Genomic DNA, 13,039 nt, shown 5'->3' with positions numbered 1-13,039 from the left:
AATTCATATGTGGCCCTCTTATTGAAAAACTGAAAAATGATTTTTTTTTATTGCAGGTTAAATCCCATAGATTTGTTAGTAAACTTAAAAACTATCCCTACTTTACAATATAAATTATACTCTGTCAAACAAGTCTGTCAGTAAATAAGAACTAAGAAAACTATATGCATCCTTTTCTTTATGGTGCTAGAAAAAAGGATACCTATAGTTTTCTTTGTTCTTATTTACTGACAGACTTGTTTGACAAAGTATAAATTATTCGCAGGCGACGCGGGACATTCCTCCCATCCGCACACTTCATAGTATCTAGCGCCTTCATAGTTTTTTCGTCCCTGTTACCTGTTGCACACTTAAATTCGACAAGCTACTTACAATCTTGACAGATTTTCCCCACACGTTTCGCCAACGCAGTCGGGCGCAGTGTATATTGCGGGCTTCGCTTTGCTCGACAGGTCTGCAAGCGCGGATCCCGCTTCGTGCCCAGGGGGGGGTCACGTGATAAAGGCCCGGGGCCCCAGGGGGGGTCACGTGGTCTATTTGTATGGCCAACTTAGGCTCCAGGGGGGGGGGGTCATGACCCCCATGACCCCCCCCCTGGATCCGCGCATGCAGGTCTGGCAACAGTGGCAACATCGCGATTCATGTCGCTAGTGTGTCTCTGGCGTGCCTCTTTGGTCTCCTTACTCTTTGATGTAGTTAACGAACCGGCTCAAGTTAGATTAAATACAAATAACCAGACTCAAATATGAGTGCTCTGAATAGAAATATATATTTACTAACTAACTAATTTTAGATATCTTACTAAAAATAGATATACAATTTTTTGCACCAGGCCAAGATACCTATGCTTTAACACACAAGTCTGCTGCTGATGTCTGTCTTGTGAATTAGAAACTCAAGTTTCTAACTGGGTTCCTATGGTCTATTGTTATATAGATTTCCTAGAGACTGTTGTTACTTGGAACTACAAGTGTGTTGTTTGCGTTACCTACTCAGTTCCTTGTTTTACGACTGAAGTGGCAGATGTAACATAAATTAGGTACCTATAAATACCTACACGTAGGACATAATAATTAAATAGTGAATATTATGGGTGATACTAGCTACAACAATAATTCACAATTAGATGTTAGTTATAACGAGATATATTTGTGTACTTGAGGGTAATTTATAGCTAACTAATTGAATGGCAATTGTTTGGATTTACTAAGTACAATACAACGTTCTATGGTTCCTCTAGTAGTATAAAGTCCTACGCCAACTACACACTAAACACTATACTTAGTGGTAAAGATAACAAACCATAAACCTATATTAGGTAGTGACGGTACTATATTGTTATTTTATGGTTAAAGGCGCTTTCAGCGTCATCTTCCACCAGTAGGTTTGAAACTAACTTAGTACAGTTATAAAAATCAAACATAAAACCGAAAAACGGGAAGTTTATTAAGTACATGTGGGTAGGTAGAAAAACTAGAACCGCGATTAACCAAAGATCGATCTGACGTAATGCGCTCCTGCCGCTATACCAGCCCAGGTTTCCTTGACAATCTGCTCGACGTACTGAGCAGGCACTTCAAACAAGTATTCATAGCCGGGCAGTTCCAGAGTATATGTCAGAGGGATACCGACGGCCCGGGTCCAGTCACGTGAGGTACCGCTCGTGAAGTATAGGACTTGGGCGGCGTTGCCAACTACGTAGCGGGGGGCGTTGTCTAACGCCAAAGAGTCTATAGCTGTTGCCATGGTCACACCGGCAAGATGGAGCGCTAGGCCGTTGGAAGGAAGAGTACCTGAAACATTTGATATTGTCAGACCGTGTCACAGAGAAAAAAATCTGCAAATAGGGGGATAAATCCATAGAAGATCAAATTACGAGAACCATTAGGTGGGGGCAGCGACCGACCGGCCAAACAGTTTTGAAAATATTGAGAAAGGTGTCTTGCGCGTTGTAGCATTTGACTGTAATTTGACTGTTTTAAAACTAACCCACTTATTCAATGGTGCAATAAACGATATTATATGATTATGATTATGATTCATAAACGTTCACTAAAGTTAAGTCACGTTCACGTCGGAAAGGGACAAACGAACTTTATCGGCTTGATAACTTTAGTGAACGTTTATGAATAAGGGGGTAAGTATTTACATTCTTACCGTTATTTCCCCACGCGTAAAGGAACATATTGCCGTAGCTGTGTAGCGAAATGTACATAGCAGCCCGCTCCAAATGCTGATTAACCACATCTCTGATCACTCGAATCTCAGGCTCAGAGAAAGCAGAAGGGCCTTCATAGATGATGCTGCAGGGGTTAGCGCTGGACTCCGAGGTGCCCCAGTAGTGGTCAAAGTTACGATTGCCATCAACGCCAGGGCATTGGTCGCTTCCGGGGTGAGATTTGGATCGGGTCTTGCGCCAAAGACGATCCTAGGCAATAGAAATAGAAAATAGATTTGATTCTATGAAATGTACTAATTAACACTTGAGAACGAGTCTGAAGTCTAATAACATGTGATGTATTAAACTGTGTGTAAAACGGTGTTGCCGTAGCCTAGACGTAGATCGTTAACAGTCAAACGAAAATATTTGTACCTAGTAACGATTGTTATCTCGTGAAATGCTTGCCTTAATAGTTTTCGACATGCCCAAAAAGACAACACCCTGCTGTCATCTCTATTTCTAAAATCTATCGTCGTAACTTTAAAGATGACGTACGAGACAGTGACGTGCACTCGTGTATATCTACTACATGTAAGTAGGTACAATAACACATCACGTACTCACCTACTAGTATTTGATCATGTCGTTTGTTTTCAAGTGATTATACATTATGTACATAAACGATGGATAAACGTGAATAGCAGCTTTTTATAGAAAAAAACTTGCAAACTCATGTTCTTACAAAAGCTTTAAGGGCAAAGGTTATCGGATCTTACCTCATCATGTGTGTACTCGTATCCGTCAGGGTTAGCCAGCGGAATAATAATCCAATCTATATCCTGGGTCAATTGGCTGTCTACGGCATCAACCACTAACTGGTTGATGATGTAGAGAGCTACTGGAGTAGTAACCCATTCCCTGGCATGGACCATGGCATCGATGATAATAACGGGTTTTCGCAGGTCCTCGAAGCGTGTGGTCGAGATTCTCACGTATTTGATCTGTCGGCCTTCGTAACTGAGCGCGGGGTTGATTACGGTTACCAAATTGGGATACTGTGCTGCTAGTGCGTCCAAATGGTCGTTGATCTGCAAAGTAAGTAGGTATACAAATATAATTGGACAGATTAAAACGTATAGAAAAACGAAATAGGCTACATATTTGGGTGCTCTCCTTCCTTAATATGATATGCGACGATAAGTGGATATGGCAGCAATTAAGTTAAGTTTACAAATTTTCACTCGTTTTCAAACGACTGCTCCGCAAGCATCTTCTGACAGACGAATTCAAATAATGTTCACCATCATATATATGTAATTATATATATTAGTCTATCATTATATAAATTTATATAAGGATTAGTATTCAACCTTAGTTTTGTTTTATATTTGATGTCACGATTATATTTGTCTCTGTTAGCTATTATTTCTCTTGCACCAACATAATTATATGTCTCTGTTTAACCCAATGGTTGACTGGTAGAGAATGCCTTTTGGCATTAAGACCGCCATTTATACATGCTTCTTTGGTTAAATTTTATTCAAAATATATAATGCCTATAAGTAGCCAAGGTTCCAATTCCTTAAACAAAATAAACAAACCTCTTGGTGCCTGTAGTAAGTATCCCAGCCGATGTTTCGCCCACTACGTTTGGCTGATTCTCTAGCAGCTTCAATTTGAGAGTCTTCATCACGGAAAGCTCTGTGAAATATTATATTTTTTGTAAAAACCTTTTATTATACCTAAGTAGAATGTTATAATTTTAAGACAATCCTTAGAATATTTTAATTATAACTTGTTAAGGTCCTAAAGCGATCCTTGAGGTTCGATGCCTTCTAATATAATACAGCAAAGAATAAGAAAATAAAATTAGATAAGTAATCTGTACCATTATTCAAGCTATGCAGGGTTCAGATTTAATTTTTTTACATTAGGCATAGAAAAAAAGATTGAGAATTTTTTAAAACTAAGATTAGTTGGTGGGTACAAAAAGTCTAGAGGTAGAAGGATTAATTTCATTGATTCATCTCAAGCACTTACTCAGCTAAATTATCAACCACTTTCTTATACGTGATCTGCCTTTCGTCGAAGTATCGCAACCATTGTTGTTTCACTTCCGGCGACAGTCGCACTAAAGCTTGTAGCTGGTTCGATTCCACGCGCGCGGCTGGTTTCGCTGAGAGGATATCCAACTTGCCCTCAAGAGATCCTATTTCCCTGGCCGGCCCTGATAATTGGAACAGTTGGTGTCTGAAATCCGTTCATAGTTAATATAATAACTACTTACTAGATATAAAATAGCAATATACAGGGTGTCATTTTTATAACCGGCAATATTGTCTGATGGGCTGGTTATGAAAAAAAAAACATGAAATATCAAATTTCGGGAAATTTTACCTAGACTTTTCTGACAGCGCAAGCACACGCCGCCGCGCGCTTAGTGTAGATAGGTACCTAATTTAAGGAAATTCAGGAAAATTTTGCATAAAAACAAGATAATCTTTTTTATTGTGGGTTTTGTATCAGCTACATAATCATATTCTTAAATATTGCACGTTATAAAATGTACATCCTGTATTTATGTCAAAATGTTTAAAAACATCTTACCCTTCATATTTCTCATGGCGGCCGTAGGCCAATGCCAGGAAGGCAAAGAAACAGATGACCACTCGCTTCATTCTACCCAAGCAGACTACTGTTACGCAGCCATTAGTAATTTATTTTTGACATATTTTAGGGATTTTATGATAGCACTTTTATGACATTCATGATAACTTCTTTAAATTAGATAATTCACAGTTATTGGCTTTTTATCGACCTTTATACTTATCCGGTTGTTAATAAAGTCGTATCGTATCACCACAAATCACAATCATAAAGGACTTACTTTTATTAAACAAAATAGGGGGTAACATGTTATAGTAGGTAATGTAGGTATTTCGTGAGAAAAATACAGATTTCTGGTACAATTCTAGAGACTTATTTTTAGAACTTTGAAAAATCAAATTTTCTTTCTTCTCTCTCACGGACATACAGAAATCCCCTCTACGGCTCCCGGATTCTTACCGGTGTACCTATACCACATTATCTTTGGATTAGACTTGATACCAACTGTAAATTGGTAAAAGTAATAAATGCATGTGGTGATAGCATGGTTTGCGGTGGTGACATGGCGACAACTATGTAAAGCAAACAATCATGTTTTGTAATAAGTAATTTATTGAACTATTTAAAGCACTCTGTGCTTGTTATTCTTACACTAGGCTCATTCAAATATCATCATCTTCTGAATGTATACTTATTTAAAATTTCTTAATACATATTTCCAATACATATTCCTAAGGGTTTGTTTAAATCCAGAATGTCTCCACGCATAAATTATTGGGTCTAATAGACAATTGCTTACTCCTAATAAATATAATGGTCCTAATGTTAATAATTCTAGAGGAATGCAGTCGTACCCGTTGGTCATAATATCACATTTCACATAAACAATTATTGATACATAATATGGAGCCCAAGTTCCAACAAAGCAAGCTGTAACCAATAGCACAGTCTTGACAGCTTTCAACTTGCTCGGGTGCGAATCAACTGCCTTCGCTTTTCTGTAGTAACTAGAGATCGCTTCAAATCTCTGTTTTAACTTATTTCCAATTCTGTTTTCTTCTACATTTTTCTTCTTTAGTTCATGCATTTCCATAGAGTCCCGAGTCTTTTGTGTTATAGTTTCTTTAGATATTGTTATAGTGACCGTCGTTTTCGATATTTCGTCAACGTTGCTGGAGCTGCTGTCTTCAGCTTCAGTCGTTTCGAAAGCTTTGTTGACAAAAGCAATATTGTAATTGTAGCTTTCTTTAATTTCTCTGATTCTATCTACAGTTTTTACAGCACTGTGTAGAATAAGAAAATACAAAATGCATACCATAATGATGACTGATAGTACAACGACAGAGAGGATGATCAGCAGGGCTCTCGGGAATAGCGCAACATACCAGCATCTATAGTTGGTGAAAGTCTGGCCTGTCCAACCCATAGCTGGTAAGCTCGCGACAAATATTCCTGTAAAATGTTGTTATAATAGTCTTTACACGAACTTTAATTTTACATCGTATGTTAGATGATAAACAGCAACATAGTGCAGTGAAGAAACTACCAGATTTTAGGTATGTACAAAGCAGCTTGTATTATGACTATGTTAACGCCTAGGTATAATTAGTGACTTCCTGGAAAATATAGTTTATATTGCGTTGTGTAGGTAAAAAGTAAATGGTATTATTAAGTCTACTAAATAATGATTGTCCAGTGTAAAGTGACGATTTGAGTTCAAATCCTTCTGGAATTGAGTTCCATGAAAGTCTGAATTTCGTATACATACTTATTGAAGATCTTTTTTCCATTTTCTCCTTAATTAAAAAAAAACAGACGTGGCTAGATTAATCTCCATCAACCAATTGTAAAAACAGCAGGTTATATTTTGGTAAACGAAATCGGGCAAGTACGGAGTTCGCGACTAACAGTCTTGCAACCAATTAAGGGCTACGATGAGGAGTATACTCGTACAATAAAGCAGATAATCTTACCATTACTACGCAACGTAGGGAAAAACAAACGGGTTCACCATCGACACATAAACTATATATCTAAATAGGTTATCACATCTACAGAGAGAACTGTCATTAAACAATATATTAAAATGAATACTCTAAGTCAGTGTTTTTCAAAGTGTGGGTCGCGACCCCCAGGGGGGTCGCGGCATCTATCCAAGGGGGTCGCGAAGTTCAGCTTTAAGATAAACTGGTTATGTTTTTTTTAACTTAAAAAAGTCAAATTCTTGAAAATTAAAAGGTTAACCTTAAAAAACTAATTTTATGATAAATAAATAAATTGTGTTTATTTGTTGAAAACGTCAACTCGCATAAATATGAAGTAGCAAATGGGATCAAAACTTTAAGGGCTTCTTTTACTAAATATAGCCATTCTTTTAACCTAGAACGCATCAATTGAAATGGTGCTTCTTTCACCGAGGCGTTGAGATCGGCCAGCTCAACGGACTTAATATTAAAAAAAATATTCAAAATCCAACTTTCCATCACCAATCAATGTTTCAGTTGAGAAATAACTTTGGAGTTGGTTTTTTAAACATTGCAAGCTCTCCACCATATCTGATGATATTTCTTGAATGATTTTAGCCATGCAAGGGAAATAATCAAACTGCATACGCATACGCAAACTGCATGCTGTGTAAAAATGTAGTCCACAACTCAATTTTTGCTAGAAATCCGTTAACTTTATCTTTTTCTCTAATTATGCTTTCGTCCCTTTCTTTGCAGACTTACGATCATAACATTTAAGTGGTCAAAGATACCGGCAAGATATGCTACTTTCAATATCGTAACATAATCAGCAACAATATTGTAAAAACATTAATAATTCTGATTGAAGCTCTATAACGCGTGTCAAAACCCTTCCTCTCGAAAGCCATCTCACCCCTGAGTGATAAGTGATAAAGTACACCCATATCTACGCATAGGTACTATTCGCAATAGACGAGTTTGCGAAGATTTGATCGAATTTACAACTTTTATTTATAAAATTTGTAAATTCGATTCGATTCGATGTGCTGAAAGATGTAATAAAATTTATTACATCTTTCAGCAGTAAGTTATAGGTACTATTAGAAACGAGGTATGGGGGTCGCGAAAAAATTTGAGAGGTCATAATGGGCCGTGGCACCATAAAGTTTGAAAAACACTGCTCTAAGTAATGTCATATTTTTCGTCATGGATAGGATATAGGAGAATGAATAATATATCTATCGGCTTAGCTCTCCGTTTTAGACACAATCATTGCGCAATGATTATGCTTTATTTAGCTGTGCAGCTAGAAGCAGATAAAAAAGAACTGTTGATGTTCCAATATTTCTTGACCATAGTACGCACTGTTTTTTGGAAACCTTTATGCCACCATGCGTAAATAAGTGGATTTAATATGCTGTTTAAAAATGCTAAGGTAGGGATAACACCACCGAGCGCAATTCTATACTGCATACACCTAGGGTTTGTCAATTTGTCTTCACAGAGTACAAAACAAGTGACCGTTACAAAAAAAGGGAGCCAAGTGAATAGTAAACTGCCATTAGTGAGCATAACTACTGTTATAGCTCTCCATTTGTTAGCTTCTTTTGGCTTTGGTGGGGGTTTCTCCTTACACAATTTATTTAATATTGATTTACTTGTATATCGTTTTGACTTTGAACTTGAAGATGGGATACTTGCTATGGAATAGTTAGATTCAATAGTAAAAACACTTAATTTGGAGTCTTCATATTGGCTTCTAAGGATTTCTTTGCTATTTTCTAAGTTGTTATTATCAGAATTGCCATCCGTGCCATTAAAATTATCATCATTTAGATCACCAATACTTTTAGATTTTTCAGAGTTTCTTGTAAATGTCATTTTCTTTGAGTTATCACATAAAGCACTAAAAGACGCGCACCGTCTCATTGAGGTTTTCTTAGGGTTTGTAGGGAAAGTTCTGTTGAGGTTAGTATTTCCTCGATATATTCTTAACTTTGGTGTCTCATGTAAGTCTGAATTAAACTTAACGGATTTTTGAGTTGCCTTTATCTCTCTAACGTTTTTAAGAGCACGTACTAGTATAATAGAATAAAGTATAGTGACAAGTACTATAGTTATTAAACTTAAGGAGGCGTTGAAAAGTATGAGTTCACCAGGGAAGAGTGCGTGGTAGTAACATCTAGTATATATTAGCTCGTTATTGACCCATCCAGTGACCGGCATAAATCCGAGGATGAGACCTGTAAAATGTTAGACACTCTGCGTTAAAGTAACAGACAACATATACACAACACAAATACGAAAAGCATGAATTACTTATCATACAGACATACACACATGACACATGTCATATAGAAGATATATCTACAGGTGAAGGTATGCACTAGGTATGCATTAGATTACCCCGCAGCAAAAATTTATGAAAATTTTATGATTGAATTTTCACATAATTATAATTTGTCAATCCAATTGCAGTTGTGAAAAACTACCCTATCATAAATTAATGTCCTAATGTGTCCTTGTAAATTTTGCAGCTTGGTATATACTAGTCTGGTCTACGAAGCATACAAGAGGAACATTCAAAGTACACAAAGAAGGGATTGAGTTTAGATAAGCTTGCTCAGTTCTAAAAAAATCCTATCAATTTAAAAGTTGAGCATATATAAGGAATATATGTATGTCTTACCAATCATCCAAATAATAGCAATGGCAATTCTGACCCTTGTAGTATTAAAGTATCTTTGGTAGTATAAGCCATGTAGTATGTAGAAATAGCGGTCCACGGCTATCAGTCCGACGCTGAATATGGACACTATCGCTGGGCATACGATCATACCTGGAAATGTAAACGGCTATGGTAAGTGACACTTAAAAATCAAATTTTAGCGAAAATTCATAAGTACAATTCCAGCAGCATAAAACTTTCTTGGGCTCCCGGACTATATTAATGTATTAGATGTTGGGTGCAAAACATTATGTAGGTTTACAAAGTAAATAATAAATTTTTATATACGATATGTATCAATTAATACTCATTTTATTCACGCTATTTTGAATTAGAAATATTAATATGTAGGTAAGTAGCTACAACCTACTAGCCAGTTTGCTCATCAAACATGTTCAGAAGAAAATAAACACTTATCATTGTTGATTAACAAACGATTGCTGCTTAATCATGTTAGTGAATTTAATTACTGACGTCAGAATCTTGTCGGTTCTGTTTTTGTAGCAAACAAATCTTTTGAATAGTTTGATAAGTAGGTAACTTATATTTATATTTAATTAAATAAACTGATATTGTATTGTAAGTATGTATTGATTTTTAGAATGATATTTTGCATTTACTTGTTTTTGGGAATACTCAAATTGAAATTTCTAGAGCCAGATAATTAATCAGAAACGCCCAGTTATTTTAATCTTTATTTCGTTATCATTACCCTTAAATGCCATTAGAAAAAAAGCATAGCTTTTAGCACCACTATATGCGGCAGTGTGTGCGCACTCGTTAGTGTTTTTCAAACAGAATGGAGTGGGTAAAAAGTACGTAAAATTGAACGAAATAAGATATTTGTTGTTTTATAAAATATTTACATAGTCTACTAGCCAGCTTATCATCCCCAGAAAATATTGCCGGTTATACAAATTACAACTTGTATGAAAATCATTCGCCCGTCTATATTTTTATATGATGTTGATTTTTATATACTATATTATTATAGGTATATAACATTATCTTGTTATAGGTATATTAGCTTATTATATGTATACTTATTACCGCAGCCTTAGTACGTTTTCAAATTATCCGATCCGATATCGGAAGTAGGAAGGATTTCAAAGGGAAAAAACAAAGATGGCGGCGTAAATATACGGGATATCGGTCCGACATCCGATATCGGATCGGATAGTGTGAAAACGCACGTAGACTTACCAATTTGAAATATGCACAGTGGATTGGAAGCGACGGAGTTGTCGATCACAGACCCAAAGATGATGGCCGCGCCAATGATCGTGTCTGCCAGCGACACATTTCCTAGCAGGAGGTAGGTGCTCTTGGGCTGCTGGCCTGGAAATGATTTAGGATGTTTTTAGTAGGTAAATAAATAAATAAATATTATAGGACATTCTTACACAGATTGACTGAGGCCCACGGTAAGCTCAAGAAGGCTTGTGTTGTGGGTATACTCAGACAACGATATATTTAATATATAAATACTTATATACATAGAAAACATCCATGACTCAGGAACAAATATCTGTGCTCATCACACGAATAAATGCCCTTACCGGGATTCGAACCCGGGACCGCGGCGCAGCAGGCAGGGTCACTACCGACTGCGCCAGACCGGTCGTCATCGGTCGGTCAGATACTACCCCGTCTGGAAGGGTATGAGAAGCTTAGCTAGGTTTCTTGCTTCCGACGCTAATTCGGGTCTCGCCCCACCGCGTAGGGCGGTCGTTCATCGTCGTTTGCGGGATATGTGTTCAATAATAATATGGAGTAGACCATCTTTATCGATACCGGCTGTAGTCTACTTGCGATCGCTAGTCCGATAAGTAATATACCGTTTGGGATGGGCCGCAGTGAAGGCGGCCGGCAGCCTAGGCTAGCAAGGGTGCTTTTGAAGGGCTACCTTTTATTTTCTACATAATTAAGCTTTTTCTTCTGGTACCGGCAGTAGATACACATAGGTACATTCGACGAGAGCTTCTAGCCCTTACCCAGAGTCTCGGCGTAATACCGACTCAATCGGGGAAGGAAGAGAAGTGACGAGTAAGAATGAGACGCGAAGAGAACAGTTCCTATGTATAATACGTATTATTGTATAATTTACACGTTATTGGTTTACAGTATCTCGATGTGGACAGGCGGCATTAAATTACGAGGCCACTTTCTCTTTTGAATTAAATAATAAAATCAGGAAAAAACCTAAAAAAACAGAAATGTTCAAAATTATACGGTTAAAAGATTTTGTATAATTACTTACAAGATTTTTTGTATATTTCACATAACAAGTCGTCATGAAGACGTCACTTTCATACATACCTAGAGAAATACATATACCTAAACAAGCGATCCAGGTAAATATGTCACTTCAAAAGAATTTCATTAAGTACAGTTGACCTAAACTATTAGTTCGATTAGGCTGAACGTGTGTCAGTGATATAAGTAACAGAAGTAGGTAAATGTCTACATGTCACCTCATAAGGTTTATTTGACTAAAATATTAGTAACGGTTACCCATTACCGATACCCTGTCAAACTTGATCTTGGATTTAAAATTATGTTGAAATAAATTAATGCATGACTCCATACAATGGCCTTGGCGATTCTAAGTGCTCAAATAGAAAACATATCGAAGACGTACCTCGTCGAAGTATGAGGCCACTGGATACAACAACAATTAAGTTACTTAAGATTATCAATGTCCCGACCACATATGCCACAGTTTTGTACGCGGTCAATTGCTCCTTTTCCTGCGTCCTGTAGGCTTCGTACAAATCGAAGAGTGTCTCTTGCTGCACTACACTTTGGTTTGTCACATTCGCTACACTAACATTGAAGAAGTTGGCCACTTGCTTTATGAGAGTCTCATTTGTCACTAATTCCATAACAGGTGACGCTGTTTGGTTCTCCATAACTTGTATGTAAACACTGTCTTGGCGCTTTAGAATTATGAATCAGAATCTCTAGTACCGCTTCACAATTTATCTTTTTAGATCGTATAATGGCCCGCTGGACGCGCATGTCAATACCGGTAACTGGCTAACGAATGAGTGTATGCCAAATATTCCGCATCTCAAGGAACGAGGATAAAGCTTGCTTTTGGAGTTTTGTTTATTTTAATGAGATGATTTACATATTTGTGGATCCGCAGGCAGCGCAGGAGATTGTTATGATTTCTTCTGAGTTTCCGCATTACTTAACTATGGCGAGCGAACCTTTCCTATGGCTGTCTTATTTGTGACCGCTATGGTGACTCGTGCGTTTGAATAATATCGCCATTAGTATAAATGATACGCGATTTCATAAAATTATGGAAGGCCTGTTCGCGTATTCTCGGTAAAAACGACTTATGGGACCTTACAAACAATGATTTTCTTTATGATGGTAGGTAGTTTAGTTATACACTTTTAAAGCTGTTACCCACATAGTTGTTGCTTGTTATTGCCAATTACTGTAATGAGCGCGCTTTAGTGTCTTGCTTTGAATACAAATTTTGATGCTATTGTACAAATAAAATTTTGTAGAAGATTAGGTAGGTACTTTACCTTAATTCACATATTAAGATCTAAATAAGAT

General features: G+C 37.0%; 2 protein-coding genes across 3 annotated transcripts; both read right to left on the bottom strand.

Moving 5' to 3' along the window:
• Positions 1-1,422: 1,422 nt before the first annotated feature.
• On the bottom strand, positions 1,423-4,917 carry LOC125232609 (carboxypeptidase B-like). Its single transcript, XM_048138341.1, has 6 exons — positions 4,769-4,917; positions 4,202-4,411; positions 3,763-3,862; positions 2,938-3,249; positions 2,158-2,428; positions 1,423-1,793 (listed from the first exon to the last, which is right to left on the bottom strand). Exons 1-6 carry the CDS (start codon positions 4,837-4,839, stop codon positions 1,486-1,488), a joined length of 1,272 nt encoding a protein of 423 aa, XP_047994298.1. The 5' UTR covers positions 4,840-4,917; the 3' UTR covers positions 1,423-1,485.
• Positions 4,918-5,362: 445 nt separating this feature from the next.
• On the bottom strand, positions 5,363-12,799 carry LOC125232608 (glucose-dependent insulinotropic receptor-like). Of its 2 annotated transcripts, XM_048138339.1 has the most exons (5): positions 12,105-12,799; positions 10,667-10,801; positions 9,425-9,574; positions 8,892-8,978; positions 5,363-6,220 (listed from the first exon to the last, which is right to left on the bottom strand). In XM_048138339.1, the coding sequence occupies exons 1-5, from the start codon at positions 12,373-12,375 to the stop codon at positions 5,460-5,462; spliced, it is 1,404 nt and encodes a 467-aa protein (XP_047994296.1). In that variant the 5' UTR covers positions 12,376-12,799; the 3' UTR covers positions 5,363-5,459. The 2 variants fall into 2 exon arrangements, with proteins under 2 accessions (XP_047994296.1, XP_047994297.1); XM_048138340.1 differs by lacking the exon at positions 8,892-8,978.
• Between the last annotated feature and the right edge of the window lie 240 nt (positions 12,800-13,039).

The sequence above is a fragment of the Leguminivora glycinivorella genome, chromosome 13 (genome assembly GCF_023078275.1).
Source record: "Leguminivora glycinivorella isolate SPB_JAAS2020 chromosome 13, LegGlyc_1.1, whole genome shotgun sequence".
NCBI classification, from domain to species: domain Eukaryota; kingdom Metazoa; phylum Arthropoda; class Insecta; order Lepidoptera; family Tortricidae; genus Leguminivora; species Leguminivora glycinivorella.
Note: the sequence above shows the minus strand (reverse complement) of the source record. Positions and strands in the feature narration are given on the sequence as shown.

Coding starts and splice junctions, on each gene's coding strand:
- LOC125232608 (XM_048138339.1), bottom strand. CDS start 12,375: ATGGAGAACCAAACAGCGTCACCTGTTATGGAATTAGTGACAAATGAG. Junction 10,802..12,104: donor TGGCCTCATACTTCGACGAG/GTACGTCTTCGA, acceptor AATCATTTCCAG/GCCAGCAGCCCAAGAGCACC. Junction 8,979..9,424: donor TGCTATTATTTGGATGATTG/GTAAGACATACA, acceptor AACATTTTACAG/GTCTCATCCTCGGATTTATG.
- LOC125232609 (XM_048138341.1), bottom strand. CDS start 4,839: ATGAAGCGAGTGGTCATCTGTTTCTTTGCCTTCCTGGCATTGGCCTAC. Junction 4,412..4,768: donor CGCCATGAGAAATATGAAGG/GTAAGATGTTTT, acceptor AACGGATTTCAG/ACACCAACTGTTCCAATTAT. Junction 1,794..2,157: donor TTACGCGTGGGGAAATAACG/GTAAGAATGTAA, acceptor CAAATGTTTCAG/GTACTCTTCCTTCCAACGGC.